This window comes from Trachemys scripta, chromosome 9 (assembly GCF_013100865.1).
Source record: "Trachemys scripta elegans isolate TJP31775 chromosome 9, CAS_Tse_1.0, whole genome shotgun sequence".
Classification (NCBI taxonomy): Eukaryota; Metazoa; Chordata; order Testudines; family Emydidae; genus Trachemys; species Trachemys scripta.
Window position 1 is genome coordinate 47,020,908 of NC_048306.1, and position 16,107 is coordinate 47,037,014.

General features: G+C 49.0%; 1 protein-coding gene across 1 annotated transcript in view; it reads left to right on the forward strand.

Moving 5' to 3' along the window:
- Nucleotides 1-16,107, forward strand: part of ESPNL (espin like) — an 85,725-nt gene that overhangs the window by 49,129 nt on the left and 20,489 nt on the right. Inside the window, 1 exon segment of the mRNA XM_034781850.1 lies at nucleotides 13,188-13,617. Coding sequence (XP_034637741.1) covers nucleotides 13,188-13,617 — 430 coding nt within the window.

Here is a 16,107-nt window from a genome sequence, read left to right on the forward strand (position 1 = left end):
ATAACTTAACAAGGAAGGAGGATGGAGCTGGTGGGGTTGTTTCTAAAGATAAGCAAATTGTATTGGCTGTGTTGATAGTAAGCATGGGAAAGGTTTTCTACACAACAAACACTGGTGTGTGTGTGTGGAGTGGTGATCCATCAGGGTGCAAGATTGTGAACGGGTCCACCTCCAATACAGAGAGGGAAAGGGGACTTAATACAATAACAATGTACTAGCCCTGAAAGCTGTATGGGTTTTTCCTGCCTCTTTCTTTTCCCCATCTCTCTCCTCCTCCTCCCCCCACAAGCTCCAAATCTTTCTTTTTCCTCAGGGTTTCCTCACATCTCCTTGTACAGATTTCCTTTCAGCCCCTCTTTTCATCTCCACCTTGGAGCATTAGTACATTGGCTGGGTTTGGCATGCATGTGGACACCTGTCTCCTTGTCTCCCTCCCTGAGCCGCCACCTGGCATCTTTGCATAGCCAGAGGCAGGTGCTTGTGCGGGGGCCTGAGCCAAAGCCCAGGGAAGTCAATGGAACGACTCACATGGACTTTGGGTCAGCCCTGCGCAGCACAAGATCCAGGAGGCTGGATTTGCTCAGAGAGGGAGACAGTCTTCTTCCTTCCCAACACATGCTGGAACCCACATTGTCAGCCAGGGCTCTCAGGGTACCCCATTGTGCCTGGGGGTTGCAAGAGCTGTCACAGGTGGAGTCTAGCATATTTGAGGTCATATGGCTGATTTTTCAGCTTATTTTAATGGTTATTTGAGCCCCAAAACATGTTTTGTTCCCTGTTTGGTTGCCCCCAAAAGGGAAAATACTGTCTGAGGCTGAGTCTATATCAATTTCAACCCACGAGATATCTCCCTTCCTCTCTCCCAGGATTTAGAGAATATCCCCCCTCCTTCCTCCCTATGCAGCTCTTTAATCTGGAAGCAGCATTTTTGGGTGGGGCTGGAAATGTGAGTGGCCTGGCAGTGGGAATTCTGACAAAGCCTGCTCTCGCAAGATATGGTGCATGGATGAAATCAGTGCTTACAGTGAGGCTGTCTGAGGGTGAACTGGGGAGTGGAGCTGAGTTTTCATCCCAGCCACTGCTAGCCTGTAGGTGAGGAAGGGAATGAGGGGAGCCTCAATGGGTTGTGAATGGATGGGGTTTGGGGAACTCCTGTTTATGATCTATGCATAGCATGTTTGCAGTGACCCCAGTGCGTGGGGAGACAGAGATGTGCCATGGGGATAGAAAGGGAGGGGTGATACAATAAAGAGAAAATGAGGAATGGGTGTGGGGGAGTTTGGGTGGCAAGGACATTGGGTTTTGGCATAACCCCCATCACCTGCAAGGCAAGGGAAAGGACTCAAATAGTCATGCTCTGCACGTGGGGAGGAGTAACGAATTGCCTCCTGGACAAAGGAGTGGGAAGACTGCAAAGGAGACAGGTCTCCCGGAGGGAGAAGAGTCCTGAGCTAGGGCCAACAAGGGTAAGGGAGTTGAAGTTGAACCCCAGAGAAGCAGAGAACCTTTTATGTGGAATTGATTACCAGACTCTCCGGCAGTCTCCTCAAGCCATTTGGGCAGTGTGAAGGGCTGTGGAACTCTGGCTTGTAATGAGGAACTAGCTTCGTCCTTAATAACTATGGAAACATTCCATAATAAACAGATGTTTCTTCTTAGAGTAGTGTCCCTGTAGGTGCTCCACTGTATGTGTGCTTGCCTCCCTGTGTTGCTGATTGGAGAACTTTGGTAGCAGTGTCCATTGAGCCCACAGATGCACTGTTTCTCCTCATGCTGTGTCACAAGGCAAGCTGGCGCATGTGGACTAACTCGCCTCAATTCCCTCTGAATCACCGTGGCTAGAGATGAAGCCTCTTGCAGTCCATTTGGATCATTGCTCTATTTGCATTTATATAGTTAGTCTGTTAGTATAGTATAGTTATAGTTTTAGTCTTTACCCCTTTTGTTCTTCACCCAAAACAATTTAAAAACAATATTTTTCCACTTTTCTTCCTCCCCCTGCAGTGGGGTATGCCCAGTTCACTGGGCTTCAAGAAGTGCCTCACTTGCAAGGAGGCGATCCTGATTGCAGACAAGCATTCCCAGTGCATTCGCTGTAACGGGGAAGACAACATCCAGCAGAATTGTGGTCTCTGCCAGCAATTCTGGCCACAATCCCATAAGGACAGAGAGCTCCAGCAGAAGATTATCTTCATGGGGGCATCTCTCAGGCCCTCACAGGACCTGCGCTATGAGTCACCTGGCAAACATAAGTCTTCCCCACAGCCCCCTACTTCTAAAGGCTTTGGGTCAAAGAAACAGATTGCTCACCCCTCTCACAAGCTATCTAAGAAGAGAGCAGGAAGTCCCCATAATGAGCCCTGAGATAGCCGTAAGTGGTCTCTGTCTTGCTCGGTATCTTCGATCCCGTTGGCACCAAGACCATCTCAGTCCAGTATCCATAGCTCATGTAAACTGGCAGCAGCTGGTACCACTGACATTTCCATGGACTCGATGGGCACGGGCACCGAGTCATCAGCAATGAGGCACAGGAGTAAGCACTCTGCTAAAAAGGCACTGTCGGTATGCAAGTCTTCATCAATACCATCACTGATGCTTCATCCAGCACCAGAACAGCCAGTACAGACAAGATCCTCATCCTCCCCAGCACTGACAGACACAGGGACTGTTGGCACTGGTGGAATTCCGCCACTCCAGGGAAATCCGCATACCAGACATACTGGAGTTCCCACTTGTTGGTACCGGAACCTCCACACCGAGCTTCTGCTTGGAATGGGAATCATCACTGCTGCCATGCCATGCTCCCCCACTTGCTAGTGAGAATTCAGACAGCGAACCAGAGGAGGTGGCATCACAGTACTCCTCTCAGGCTCCATATGGTACTCAGTACCAACAAGGCCCAGGCCCACAGATGGCCCTGCCACTGCCATCCTGGTACAGCCTTCCATGGGCAACACCACCAGGCTCTATGCCGCCACCACCACCCCCAGTGGTTTACTGGGACCCATGGGCAGCATATCACCAACATGCCTCTCGGGCTCCCAGCCTCATCCAAGAACACTTGAGGCATAGCCCTCAGCCACAACATCCAGAGCTTCGGAACCTTCACAAGAGATCATGGAAGAAGAGGCAGGTGGTGCCGAGGAAGAAGTGATGCCAAGGACCATATCCTCCTTCTTCCCCTCCATCTTTGGCAGACAACTTTCATCTCTTCCAGGAGTTGGCAAAGAGAGTTGTAGACACTCTCCAAATACCACTGGAAGAAGTCAAGAACACTCATCATCGACTCCTTGACATCCTCCATTATTCTTTCTCCTCAAAGATAGCCTTCCCTATGCACTAAATCAATGAGTCTATGGAATTGGTGCATCTCCCACAACTTTACTCTGTCTGCAGCTTACCTCAGTCTCAGTCTTACCTCAGTCTCAGTCACAAATTCCCACATGAACACGAGTGGGAAATAGATCCGACAGTACTTCATGATGTATTCAGACAATGGGGGACACCCTCCAGAGACCTGTTCACCACTCACCTGAACAAAGAAGTGTCCATGATACTGCTCCAGAGTGGGGATGGGTCAGCATTCCCTTGGCATTGACCCTAAAGAGACTGGGTCTATCTCTAAGCTCTCTCAGGGTCCACCTAGCAGCTATTACAGCTTTTCACCTGTGATGGGTTTGGTCACAGAGACCCCCTTGGGACTGTCACCTGATATGCTGAGATTACCTCTGAGCCCATTTTCCCTGGCAGCTTGGGACTCCAGAACCATGCCTTGTTGAGCCAGACACACTAGCCTACTGCAACCCAGACCCAGAGTCTGGTCCATGCCCACAAAGCTGCGGACTTTAACCAAAAACTACTCAGCAGGTTACTTGCCTCCAGCACCCAGACACCCAGCTCCCAATGGGATCCAAACCCCAAATAAATCCGGTTTACTCTGTATAATGCTTATACGGGGTAAACTCATAAATTGTCCGCCCTCTATAACACTGATAGAGAGATATGCACAGCTGTTTGCTCCACCAGGTATTAATCACTTATTCTGGGTTATAAACAAAAGTGATTTTAAGTATAAAAAGTAGGATTTAAGTGGTTTCAAGTAATCAAAGACAGAACAAAGTAAGTTACCAAGCAAAATAAAACAAAACACACAAGTCTAAGCCTAATACATTAAGAAACAGATTACAGGTAAATCTCACCCTCAGAGATGTTCCAATAAGCTTCTTTCACAGACTAGACTCCTTCCTAGCCTGGGCCCAATCCTTTCCCGTGGTACAGTCCTTGTTAGTTCTGGCAGGCATCTTAGATGAAAAGCAGGGGCTTTCTCATTACTGGAACCCTCTTTGTTCTCTTTCATTCCCTTTTATAGCTTTGGCACAAGGCGGGAATCTTTTGTCTCTCTGGATCCCCACCCCTCCATCTAAATGGAAAGCACCAGCTTTCAGATGGATTCCACCATTCTTCCTGCGCTAGCTTACAGGAACACAGGAAGGCTTGCAAGTAAACAGAGCCATTTACAACCAATTGTCCTAGTCAATGGGAGCCATCAAGATTCTAAACCATCATCGATGACCCACACTTTGCATAATTACAATAGTACCTCAGAGTTATATGTTATATTTCTAGCTTCAGATACAAGAATGATACATACATACAAATAGAATGAACACACTCCGTAGATTATAAGCTTTGTAATGATACCTTACAAGAGACCTTTTGCATAAAGCATGTACCAGTTACATCATATTTACACTCATAAGCATATTTCCATAAAACATTATGGAGTGCAATGTCACATCACCAACCTGTTGAGGGATAATCAGTGCTGTCACACCCAACCACTAAGAAGTATCTCTTCCTGCAACCTCAACTCCCTACTCCCTCATGGGACCTCAACCTGGTACTGAAAGGATTGACTAGGCCCTTTGAACCATTGGCCACCTGTTCACTGATGTATCTATCAATGAAAATGGTCTTCCTGATAGCGATTACCTTGGCCAGGAGAATAGGAGCTCTGATGGAGCATCCTCCTCACCGCCCCCCGTTATTCTTTCCAGACAAGATTACAATGAGACCACATCCAAAGTGCATCCCTAAGGTAACCTCCCCATTTCACATGAATCAATCAATTCACTTTCCAGTCTTCTACACCAAGCCTCACCAAGACAATAGGGAGGTTATACTACATACCCTAGACGTCAGGAGATCCATGCCCTTCTCCCTTGATAGGACAAAGGCCTTCTGGAAGTCCCCTAGACTTTTCACCTCTGTCATGGAAAGATCCAAGGGCTCAGCAATATCAGCTCAAAGACTCTTTTAAGTGGGTCTTGATGTGCATCAGACAGTGCTACCAAATTCTTAATGTGACCTCCCCTGCTCTGACTCGAGCTGTACATGTTCCACAAGATTGAGCTCCTCATCTGTCACCTTCTTCAAGGATGCCCCATCACAGAACCAGGGCTCTCACATTGTTCCCTAAGGCTCCTGTTGGAAAAAGCTGTGTTTGAACGAGCTTTGAGCTTCCCCATAGCCGGTACTTGTACAGCACACATTGCTTTCTGATGAGAGTGGTTGTGACTGGAGGAGACTGTGACTCCTCCACAGCTTATCCCATTCATTACAACACTTCTAGCGGGGAGACTCTGTACCGAGGTTCTGTGCAGAAGAGGTTCTCAAAGTGTGGGGCACAGATCACACCAGTGGATCACAGAGTCTTTCCTGTTGGTCTGCAGAATGAAATATTTGGAGGACTAGCAGTAAGCTGAGGGGAGGGTGAGTGGTTAAATCCCTTTTGAAAATGAGATTTTGGCTCCTAAATCAATTAAGTGCTGCAGCATGGAGTACAGCAATGCCTAAATACCTCTAAAATGTCCCTATCAGAGATAGACCCGGGCACAGGAGGGAAGTGTGAGAGGAAATCAGCTAAGTAGTGTTGGTGCCCCAGGCCCAATTCTCAGGATACTTCTCTAAGTTTGGTGCAAAAATTCATATAAAGATAACATTATGGGTAAGGTTTTAGATGTACAGGGCCAGCGCCCCAGCTGAAATAAATCAGGGTAGCTCTATTGAAACCAGTGTAACTATGCTGATTTACATCACCAAAGAGCTGCACAACAAACATCAAAAATTACACGTCAAAAATTTCATAGTCAGATGCAAACATTAAGTACCTAAATCTATATTTAAGCTTGTAAATAAGTGATTTTTCAGAGGCAGCTGCAGATCCCACAGACTTCAATAAGAGTTTATAGACTTTAAGGCCAGAAGAGACTATCATGATCATCTAGTCTGACCTCCTGCACATCGCAGACCACATAACCTCACCCACCCACTCCTGTAATAGACCTCTAACCTTTGGCTGAGTTACTGAAGTCCTCAAATCATGATTTAAAAACTTCAAGTTACACAGAATCCACCATTTACACGAGTTTAAACCTGCAAGTGACCCATGCCCCACAATGCAGAGGAAAGCGAAAAAAAGCCAGGATCTCTGCCAATCTGAGCTGGGGAAAAATTCCTTCCCGACCCAAAATACGGCGATAAATTAGACCCTGAGCATGTGGACGAGATCCACCAGCCAGGCACCTGGGAAAGAATTCTCTGTAGTAACTCAGAGTCCTCCTCATCTAGTGTTCCATAACCAGCCACTGGAGATATTTGCTAATTGTAGTCATAGAGGGGCCATATGCCCTTGTAGACAACCTCCCATACCATCCACTCCATAAACTTAAGTTATCAGGTTCAGTCTTGAAACAAGTTAGGTTTTTCCCCCAGCTCCAGAACTTCACTCCTGTAATGGTAAGAAACCTTCATCTAATTTCAAGCCTAAGCTTGTTGATGGACAGCTTATATCCATTTGTTCTTCTTCAAGTGATTTCCCTATGGATGTTTCACCGTACGTGCGGCAGCGCACCCTGCGCCTGGGATTGGAGATTTTCATCAGCAGTGCTTGTCAGACCGCGCATGCGCACCTCCCCCATCTCACGCCATGAGCAGGACATATATATAGCATTGTGTGGTCTGACCACCCCCCAGTTTCTTCTCTACTGCCTTTGGTCTGGGACAGAGTCTGCAGCCGAGCCCGCTTCTCCTTTTGCCCTGTTAGATAGTGCCTTACCTGTTACCTTTTATTATAGTTTAATAGTTGATTCCTCCCTTTTTGTCCTCTCCTTATAAAAATTAAATCCCCTTTTACACCTTCTTACCCTTTCCATTAGTTTGTAGGTTTTCATTTTCCCACTTTCTGCCCTTCCCAACTGGGAAGCTTTTCCCCACCCATCCTTATGCCCAGATCTCCTGGGTTTAAGAGGTGCATTTCCTGCCAGATATTCTTCCTGGTAACAGACGCTCAGCCACAGTGCATTCACTTCCTGGGAGAGGGACACATCCCCCAAAAGTGTGCTCACTGCCACAACCTCACTACCAGGGCCAGAAAAGATAGGGACATTCAGTTGCAACTTCTCCTCATGGAGAAATCACTGCATCCAGCATCAGACCCTGCATGGCTCTCACGCTCTGCTAAGTCGGCCTTCCTAAGGAGGTACAAACCACCCTCATAGACCTACCCTTTGAGGACCCCAAATTATTTGCTGAATGTATGGATGAATCCCTACACTCCCTTAATGATTTCCAAGCAACTATCCACTCTCTCAGCATGTACACACCAGCACTGAAGAGACGCCTAGGGATATACCAACTTCCCCCATGATTCCGACCACCACAATACACTCCCCAGAAGCAATACGATACCCAGTGCTGTCGCCAGAAGCCCTCTACCAAACACAGGCATATGACTCCTCAAGGGGCTACTTCTCACACGCTGTCAACCAAACAACAATTTTGAAGGTGTGGTCAAGGCCCTGAGAAGCCTCCCGCTGTTCCAGTCACATCAACCATCTCCGACATCCCAGCAGTTTGGTGACCGCTTAGCCCTTTCTTTCCATCATGGTAGCTGATTACCTTGAACAAGTGGGTTCTAGAGATCATCAAGGAAGGACACTCCATCCCTTTCCTATCTATCCCACCCTGCCACACCTTCCTCCCCATCCCTTTTCAGGGACCCTTCTCATGAACCCATCCTACGAAAATAAATAAATCACCTTCTGCAACTGGTAGCCATAGAACAGGTCGCCTCCCAGCACAGAGGGAAGGGTTTTTACTCCCATTTTCTGGTCCAAAAGAAATCCAGTGGGTAGAGACCAATCCTGGACCTTTGAAACCTAAACAAGTTCATCAAACTGCAACACTTCAAAATGGTTACCCTCTCCATAATTATCCCAGCACTGGACCAGGGGGACTGGTTCTAGGCCATTGACCTCCAAGACACATATTTTCATATCAAAATACATCCTGCCCACAGATGGTTTCTCCAGTTCATAATGGGGACTGATCACTATCAGTCAAAGGTACTACCCTTCAGACTGTTGACAGCACCTCGCGTGTTCTCCAAAGTCCTTGAGGTAGTTGCTGCCTACCTATCAAAAGAGGGCATTGTCATCTTTCCATACTTCAATGACTATCTTCTCAAGGCCTCATCTGAAACCAATGCCCTTCACACCGTTTGAATAATAATGGACTTTTTCTCAAGCCTTGGCCTTCACATAAACTTGGAGAAATCTACACTGACACCAGTGCAACACCTGGAGTTTATCGGGGCACAACTGAATGCAATACAAGCCAGAGCCTTCCTCCCAGCTCACAGATTTTTTACTACAGTTGATCTTGTATCCATAGTGAGAACCTACCCCAAAATCTAAGCCAGGACATGTGTCATGGATATAGGGGGAAGAGTAGCAAACTTTATGTATCCTTGTCAGCTGCACTGGATTACCTTACCTGTAAAGGGTTAAGCAGTTCAAATAACCTAGTTGGCGCCTGACCAGAAGGACCAATGAGAAAAGAAGATACTTTCAAATCTGCGGGGGGGGGATTTGTTTTTGTTCTGTGTGTTGTTCCCTCTCCAGATGGAGGGAGAAGCCAAGCAGATACAATATCTCCTAAAAATATATCTGGAATAATCCATCTGAAACCACAGAAACTGTGAGTAGGGCAAAGAAATGCATTAGGTTATCTTTTGTTTTGGCTTGTGAATTTTCCTATGCTACAGAGGTCGTTTTATTCCTGTTTTTGTACTGTGAAGCTGAGCCCAGAGGGGAATACTCTGTGTTTTAAATCTTTTTATTACCCAGTAAAGTTACCTTCCATCCTGATTTTTCAGGTGTGATTCTTTTATTTTTTTCTTTATAAATAAAGTTCTTCTTTAAGAACATGATCGATTTTCAGTGTCCTGAAGACAAAGGGTCTGGTCTGTGCTCACATTGCTAAGGCAACTGGTTGGTATATTATTTTTAAGTCTCCCCAGGAAAGGGGGTGAAGGGGTTTGGGGGGATATTTTGGGAGGATAGGGATTCCAAGTGACCCTTCCCTGAATTTTTGTGTAAATCACTTGGTGGTGGCAGCAATACCGTCCAAGGACAAGGAAAGGAATTTTTGCCTTGGAGAAGTTTTAACCTAAGCTGGTAGAATATAAGCTTAGGGGGTCTTTCATGCAGGTCCCCACATCTGTACCCCAGAGTTCAGCGTGGTGGAGGGAACCGTGACAACACGTCTCCACATAGCAGTGGCCATGTTCATGGTCAAGTTCACCCAGTTACACATGCAGTGTCTTCAGGAGTGGCTAAGTGCAGTCTATGTACCTCAGAGACACAGCATGCACAAACTCCTATCCATGACTATGACAGTCAAGGACTCACTACTCTGGTGGTCACAGCCCCCGAACATATGTGTCAGGGTTCCTTTCCTTCAACCAGCACCGTCCATGATTCTAACAACCAATGCCTCCTAAATTGGTTTGGGAGTGCACCTTCACACTCATACAGTGCAGGGCATATGGTCCTTAACCAAATCCATACTGCACATCAACCTCCTAGAGCTACGAGCAGTCTGCAATGCCTGCCGACACTTTCTCCCACTGATCGCATATTGCACCAGAGTCATGATGGACAATATCGCCTGCATGTTCTACGTCAACAGGCAGGGCAGAACGAGGTCCCACTCTCTATGCTCGGAGGAACTGAAATTATGGAACTGATGTATCCAACATGGCATCACCATCTCAGCTACATACCTCCCTGGACACCAGAACACCACTGCAAACTGCAAACTCCTTGAGCAGGAGATTTTCCCACGATCATGGGTGGGAACTAGATACGTGAGCCCTTCACTACATCTTCAACTGCTGGGGATTCCCCACCATAGACATCTTTGCCACACCAGAGAACACCTGTTCCCCTCAATTCTGCTCGAGAGTGGGACTGGGACATGGATCCCTAGGAGATGCATTCCTCATCACATGGGATGTGCCGCTACTCTATGTCTTTCCTCCCTTCCCATTTCTGTTCCGAGTACTCCACAAGATACAAGGGGATTGAGCCCATGTCATCCTTATAGCTCTGACATGGCCATGACAGATCTGGTAGACTTACCTCATTCGCATGAAGGTTTGCCCTCTGATCTCTCTCCATTCCACTCCGTGACTCCTTTCACAGGACATGGATCGCATCCTTCATCCCAATCCACAAGTGCTCCACCTGAAAGCATGACTACTTCATGGTTCTTGGATTCAAAAATAACCTGTTCAGAAATAATTAAACAAGTACTCTTGAATAGCAGAGGCGACATGACTAGATGCACTTACCTCCACAAATGGATTAGATTCCAATCCTGGTGCATCTCCCATCAAGTCGAGACAATGAGCACTCCATTGACACTTATCTTGGACTATATTTTACACCTTAAATGATCAGGGTTATCCACAAGCTCAATTTGTGTGCATTTGGCAGCCATCACGACTTTTCATGATCAGATAGATGGCCACTCCGTCTTCACCCACCTACTCACAAAATGTTTCTTGAAGGGCCTCCAAAATCTTTACGCACACATACTGGACCTGACCCTGGCCTCATCCTATACTCTTACTAGACCTTAATTCGAAGCAATGACAACATGTTCTTACATTCATTTATCTATGAAAATATCATTCTTTGTCGCTATCACCTCTGCTCGAGAGGTTGGCAAAATTGGAGTCCTTATGACATGGCCCTTGTACACAATTTTTCATAAGGACAAGGTAACACTACATCAGGGGTCGGCAACCTTTCAGAAGTGGTGTGCCGAGTCTTCATTTATTCACTTTAATTTAAGGTTTCACGTGACGGTAATACATTTTAATGTTTTTTAGAAGGTCTTTCTCTATAAGTCTATATATTATATAACTAAACTATTGTTGTAGTGTAAAATAAATAAGGTTTTAAAAATGTTTAAGAAGCTTCATTTACAATTAAATTAAAAAGTTGATCTTATGCCACCGGCCCGCTCAGCCCGCTGCTGGTCTGGGGTTCTGTTCACCTAGGCCTGCAGCGGGCTGAGCAGGGCCTACGGCCAGGACCCCGTCTGGCAAGGGTCTGGCAGCCAGAACCACAGACTGGCAGTGGGCTGTGCGGGGCCGGTGGCTGGGACCCCAGACCGGCAGTGGACTGAGTGGCTCAGCCCGTTGCCACTCAGGGGTTCCATCCGCCGGCTCCTGCCAGCCGGGATCCCAGCTGCCAGACCCGCTCAGCCCGCTACCGTCTGGGGTCCTGCCCCTGCCCACATACAGTGGGTACCTACCTTCTCCCTGGTTCTGGCCCATTCTCTCCGGCAGGCAGCAGCGTGCCATTAAAAATTGGCTCACATGCCGTCTTTGGCACATGTGCCATAGGTTGCCGACCCCTGCACTACATCAACATCCCAAGTTTTTACCCAAGGTACCATCCTCTTCCCATCCATACCAACCTATCCACCTTTCTTGCTTTTTTCCAAAGCCACACAGCAACCAACAGGAGGCAGCATTGCACACCCTGGACATCAGACAAGCATTAGCTTTCTACCTGGACAGAACTAAACCTTTCCAAAAATCGCACGATTATTCCTCTCATCGGCCGAGAGATTGAAAGGCGCAGCCATCTCCAAGTGGATCTCACAATGTATACATCTGTCCTACCAACTACACAATCAACAACCATCTCCTGAAACACATTCCACCCATTTGCTCTCTACCGCAATTGCCTTTCTCAATAATGTCCCCATTGCTGACATTTGCAAAGTGGACCACATGAGCATCAGCAGACATTTTTAGCCATCACTATGCCTAGGTTGGATATTAGGAAACACTATTTCACTAGGAGGGTGGTGAAGCACTGGAATGTGTTACCTAGGAAGGTGATGGAATCTCCATCCTTAGAGGTTTTTAAGGCCCGGCTTGACAAAGCCCTGGCTGGGATGATTTAGTTGGTATTGGTCCTGCTTTGAGCAGGGTGTTGGACTGGATGACCTCCTGAGGTCTCTTCCAACCCTAATATTCTATGGTTCTATGACTCTATATTCAGTCCGACGGATGCTATTGATGAAGATCTCTGATCCCAGGTGCAGGGGGCACTGCCGCTCCTACAGTGAAGCACCCACAGGGACACAGCTCGAAGAACCTCAGTTACTGCACAGGCTGAGTAACCCTCTCATCTTGTGCCAACATTGCCCTTAACTTAAATAACTCCTCTGGTGTTTATCCCTCTGATGTACTTATATAGAGCAATCATATCTTGCCTCAGCCTTCCTTTAGACAGGCTAAACAAGCCAAGCTCCTTAAGGCAGGTGCTCAGCATCTTTGAAAATCAAGTCATTTGTTTAGATGCCAGCCTTTAGGAACATAAGTTTCAAAATGTTGGCTGTGGTTCCCCGTCAGTCCCTCTGATCATACCACTAGCATTTTGTGGAACATGTTTTTATTCACAGTGTGTTTGTTGTGCTGGAATGATGGACCAGTTGAGCTGTGCAGGCTCCTGGAGGGGACTCTGACTGTCTCACTCCTCAGTGTAAATGGATAGTTACTGGTATCACTGTTGCTGTCACTGTCCCAAAAAGTATTGGACAGCACACCAGTGTAAATATTGGGCCATCCTTCCTTGGCCAAGCTCCCAACTGAGTAAGGATGACAGGATGGGGCCCAAGGAGTTGGAGATTGGGGTACTAGCCAGGGCCGGCTCTAGGTTTTTTGCTGCCCCAGCAAAAAAAATTTTTGGCTGCCCCCCCCCCCCCCCCCCGCGCCCCCCCCGGCCCCCCGTGGCCCCCCCACACACCTCCTGACGCCCCAGCACTGGTTCCCCCCCCAAACGTGGGATCCGCTACCAGCACATGGTGGCCGAGCTCTGGCCCAGCCACGACTCTGTCCCCATGCGGGTGGAGCTGCTGGGCAGCGCGGAACGGGAGTACTTCCAGGTGGCGGTGCAGCTGCGAGGCGGCACGGAGAACACAGTCCCCTCCCTGGGCTTTGCGGCGCTGCTGGTGGCCGAGGTGGATCAGTTCGTGCTCACCTCCCTCACCCCTGACATGCTGGCGGCCGAGGACCTGGAGAGCCCCCTGGACCTGCTCCTCTTCAGCCTCACCATGCCCTGGCCCAGCCCCAGCGAGCGGGAAGGCGAGGATCTCCAGCTGCGGGGCTACCTGCTCAGCACCGACGAGCCCAGCCGGCCGCTCACCTCCTCACACACTCCAGGAGCCCCTCTTGCTGCTGCCACAGCCTGGGCTTGGCTCCAGGGGACCCCGCTTCCCTCCCTCCCCGGCTCCTCACACACTCTGGGCAGGGCCGCCCAGAGGATTCAGGTGGCCTGGGGCAAAGCAATTTTGGAGGCCCCTTCCATAAAAAAAGTTGCAATACTATAGTAACATGTATTTGGAAATGTAAAAAATAACTAGTGAAATACATTCAAAAATTAATTTGTAATAATTTGAAAATACACTAAATACATTATTTAAAAACATTAAATGCTTTAATGGTATGTATACATTTGCAATTACATAATGGGCTGTTGCTGGGTGATGGTGATGGTTGGTACCAATGGGCTGTCACTGCCTGGGGGTGGTGCTGCTGTTGCCCAGAGCTGGGTGGGGAGCTGGGCTCTGGGTTGGGGGGTGCCCGGCTCACAGGGGCTGGACTCAGGGCTGTGGGGAGATGGGGTCAGGGGGTGTCTGGCTCAGAGGGGTTGGGCTCAGAGCTGGGGGTCAGGGCTGTGGGGGGATGGGGTCGGGGAGTGCCCGGCTCAGAGGGGCTGGGCTCAGAGCTGGGGGTCAGGGCTGTGGGGGATGGGGTTGGGGGTGCCCAGCTCAGAGGGGCTGGGCTCAGAGCTGGGGGTCAGGGTTGTGGGGGATGGGGCCGGGGGGGTGCCTGGCCTCGGCCCCTTACCATGCCGCTTACCCCCTCTCCCGGACAGCGCTACCACGGTGTGGTGTCTCCAGAGGGGCCTGTGTTCCCGTCGCTCAGCCGCAGCTCGCAGCCCCGCCCCCTTACCATCTGAGACCCAAATTGCCCCACTTGCCCTCCCCTCCCCCCCGGGCAGCCCTGACTCTGGGAGCCCCTCTCGCCGCCGCCGCAGCCTGGGCTGTGGCGGTGGCAGTGAGAGGAACTCCCGGAGTGAGTGAGGAGCCGGGGAGGGAGGGAAGCGGGGCCCGGGATGCAGGGAGGGAGGACGGGTCCTGCTGCCGCTCCAAGTCTCCCCAGGGCAGCGTGGTGTTTCCCTGAGTGGGCTGTGCAGGGTGCCGCCGGGCTGGGCAGGGGGCACGGATCCCAGCTCCTGCGCTGACAGGGCGAGTGGCTGGGCCAGGGCCGGCTCCCAGCAATGTCACCCCAAGCAAAAAAATTAAAAATAAAAATAAAAAAGGGGGGGTGGATGGCACCCCCGCCCCATTGCTGCATTGTTACTAAAGATCACAAAGTCTGGGCATGGGAAGTGCCAACCACTGGTGCCACACACACATCTGTGGTGGTTTTGCTTGTAGGTTTGAGGGCATTTGTCTCCATTTACCCCATCCTGTACTACTTGGAAGCACCAGCAATAATAATAAATAATAACAATATCTAGGTCTTGTCTAATGCTGTGGACCTGCATGTGACTGGAATGTCTGGGCCAGCAGCTACTGGCATGTACTCTGTAAATGTAGGGTGGAGTGAAGAGAACTTCCCAAGCAGCAGTCCAGGTAGCTCAGCGACAGGCTGCAGAGCTGTGCATTGGCAGGTAGCTGCTGTGTGGCTGTTGTGCCCTGCTCTCTGGCCTTGCTGTAATTAGACCCGCAGGACATATGTGTCTGTGTGTACTGACAGGATTGTTCACCAGCCTCCTGTGCTAGAATTACATGTTCTTTTCAGTACCTTTGGCACCCTCTTCCCTCCTGTTTCCTCTTTGCTGGCGCTATCTTTATTCCACTCTGTGCCATTTATTTCTTGTATATTTATAAAGCCTTCTCAGCCAGCCCTCAGGCACCATCCCTTACCATCATGTCTGAACTGGCAGACTGTGGCACGAGGTGGTTTGGGTGCCAGCTGCAGCCAGCTTTCCTATGCTATTCCCTAGAACAGCTCCTTCCAGGAGCAATGTGTATAGTGGGGGTGCTGAGAGCCATTGAACCAAACTGTAAACCCTGGATATAATGGAAACCACTTCAAGCTAGGGGGTGCTGCAGCACCCCCCACACCCTTAGTTCCAGCACCTATGGCTCCTTCAGGCTGAGAATTTGGGATTAGAGTTACAGTGAATGGCCTACTCCCTAGCATGCCCCCTGCTGGGATGGCTGAGGCCCTGGCCTTGTCATAAGATTTCTAATCCTGATGTCTAATGCACCGCTCACCCTTCATAGAATCATAGAATATCAGGGTTGGAAGGCACCTCAAGAGGTCATCTAGTCCAACCCCCTGCTCAAAGCAGGACCAATTCCCAACTAAATCATCCCAGCCAGGGCTTTGTCAAGCCGGGCCTTAAAAACCTCCAAGGAAGGAGACTCCACCACCTCCCTAGGTAACGCATTCCAGTGCTTCACCACCCTCCTAGTGAAATAGTGTGTCCTAATATCCAAACTGGACCTCCCCCACTGCAACTTGAGACCATTGCTCCTTGTTCTGTCATCTGCCACCACTGAGAACAGCCGAGCTCCATCCTCTTTGGAACCCCCCTTCAGGTAGTTGAAGGCTGCTATCAAATCCCCCCTCATTCTTCTCTTCTGGAGACTAAACAATCCCAGTTC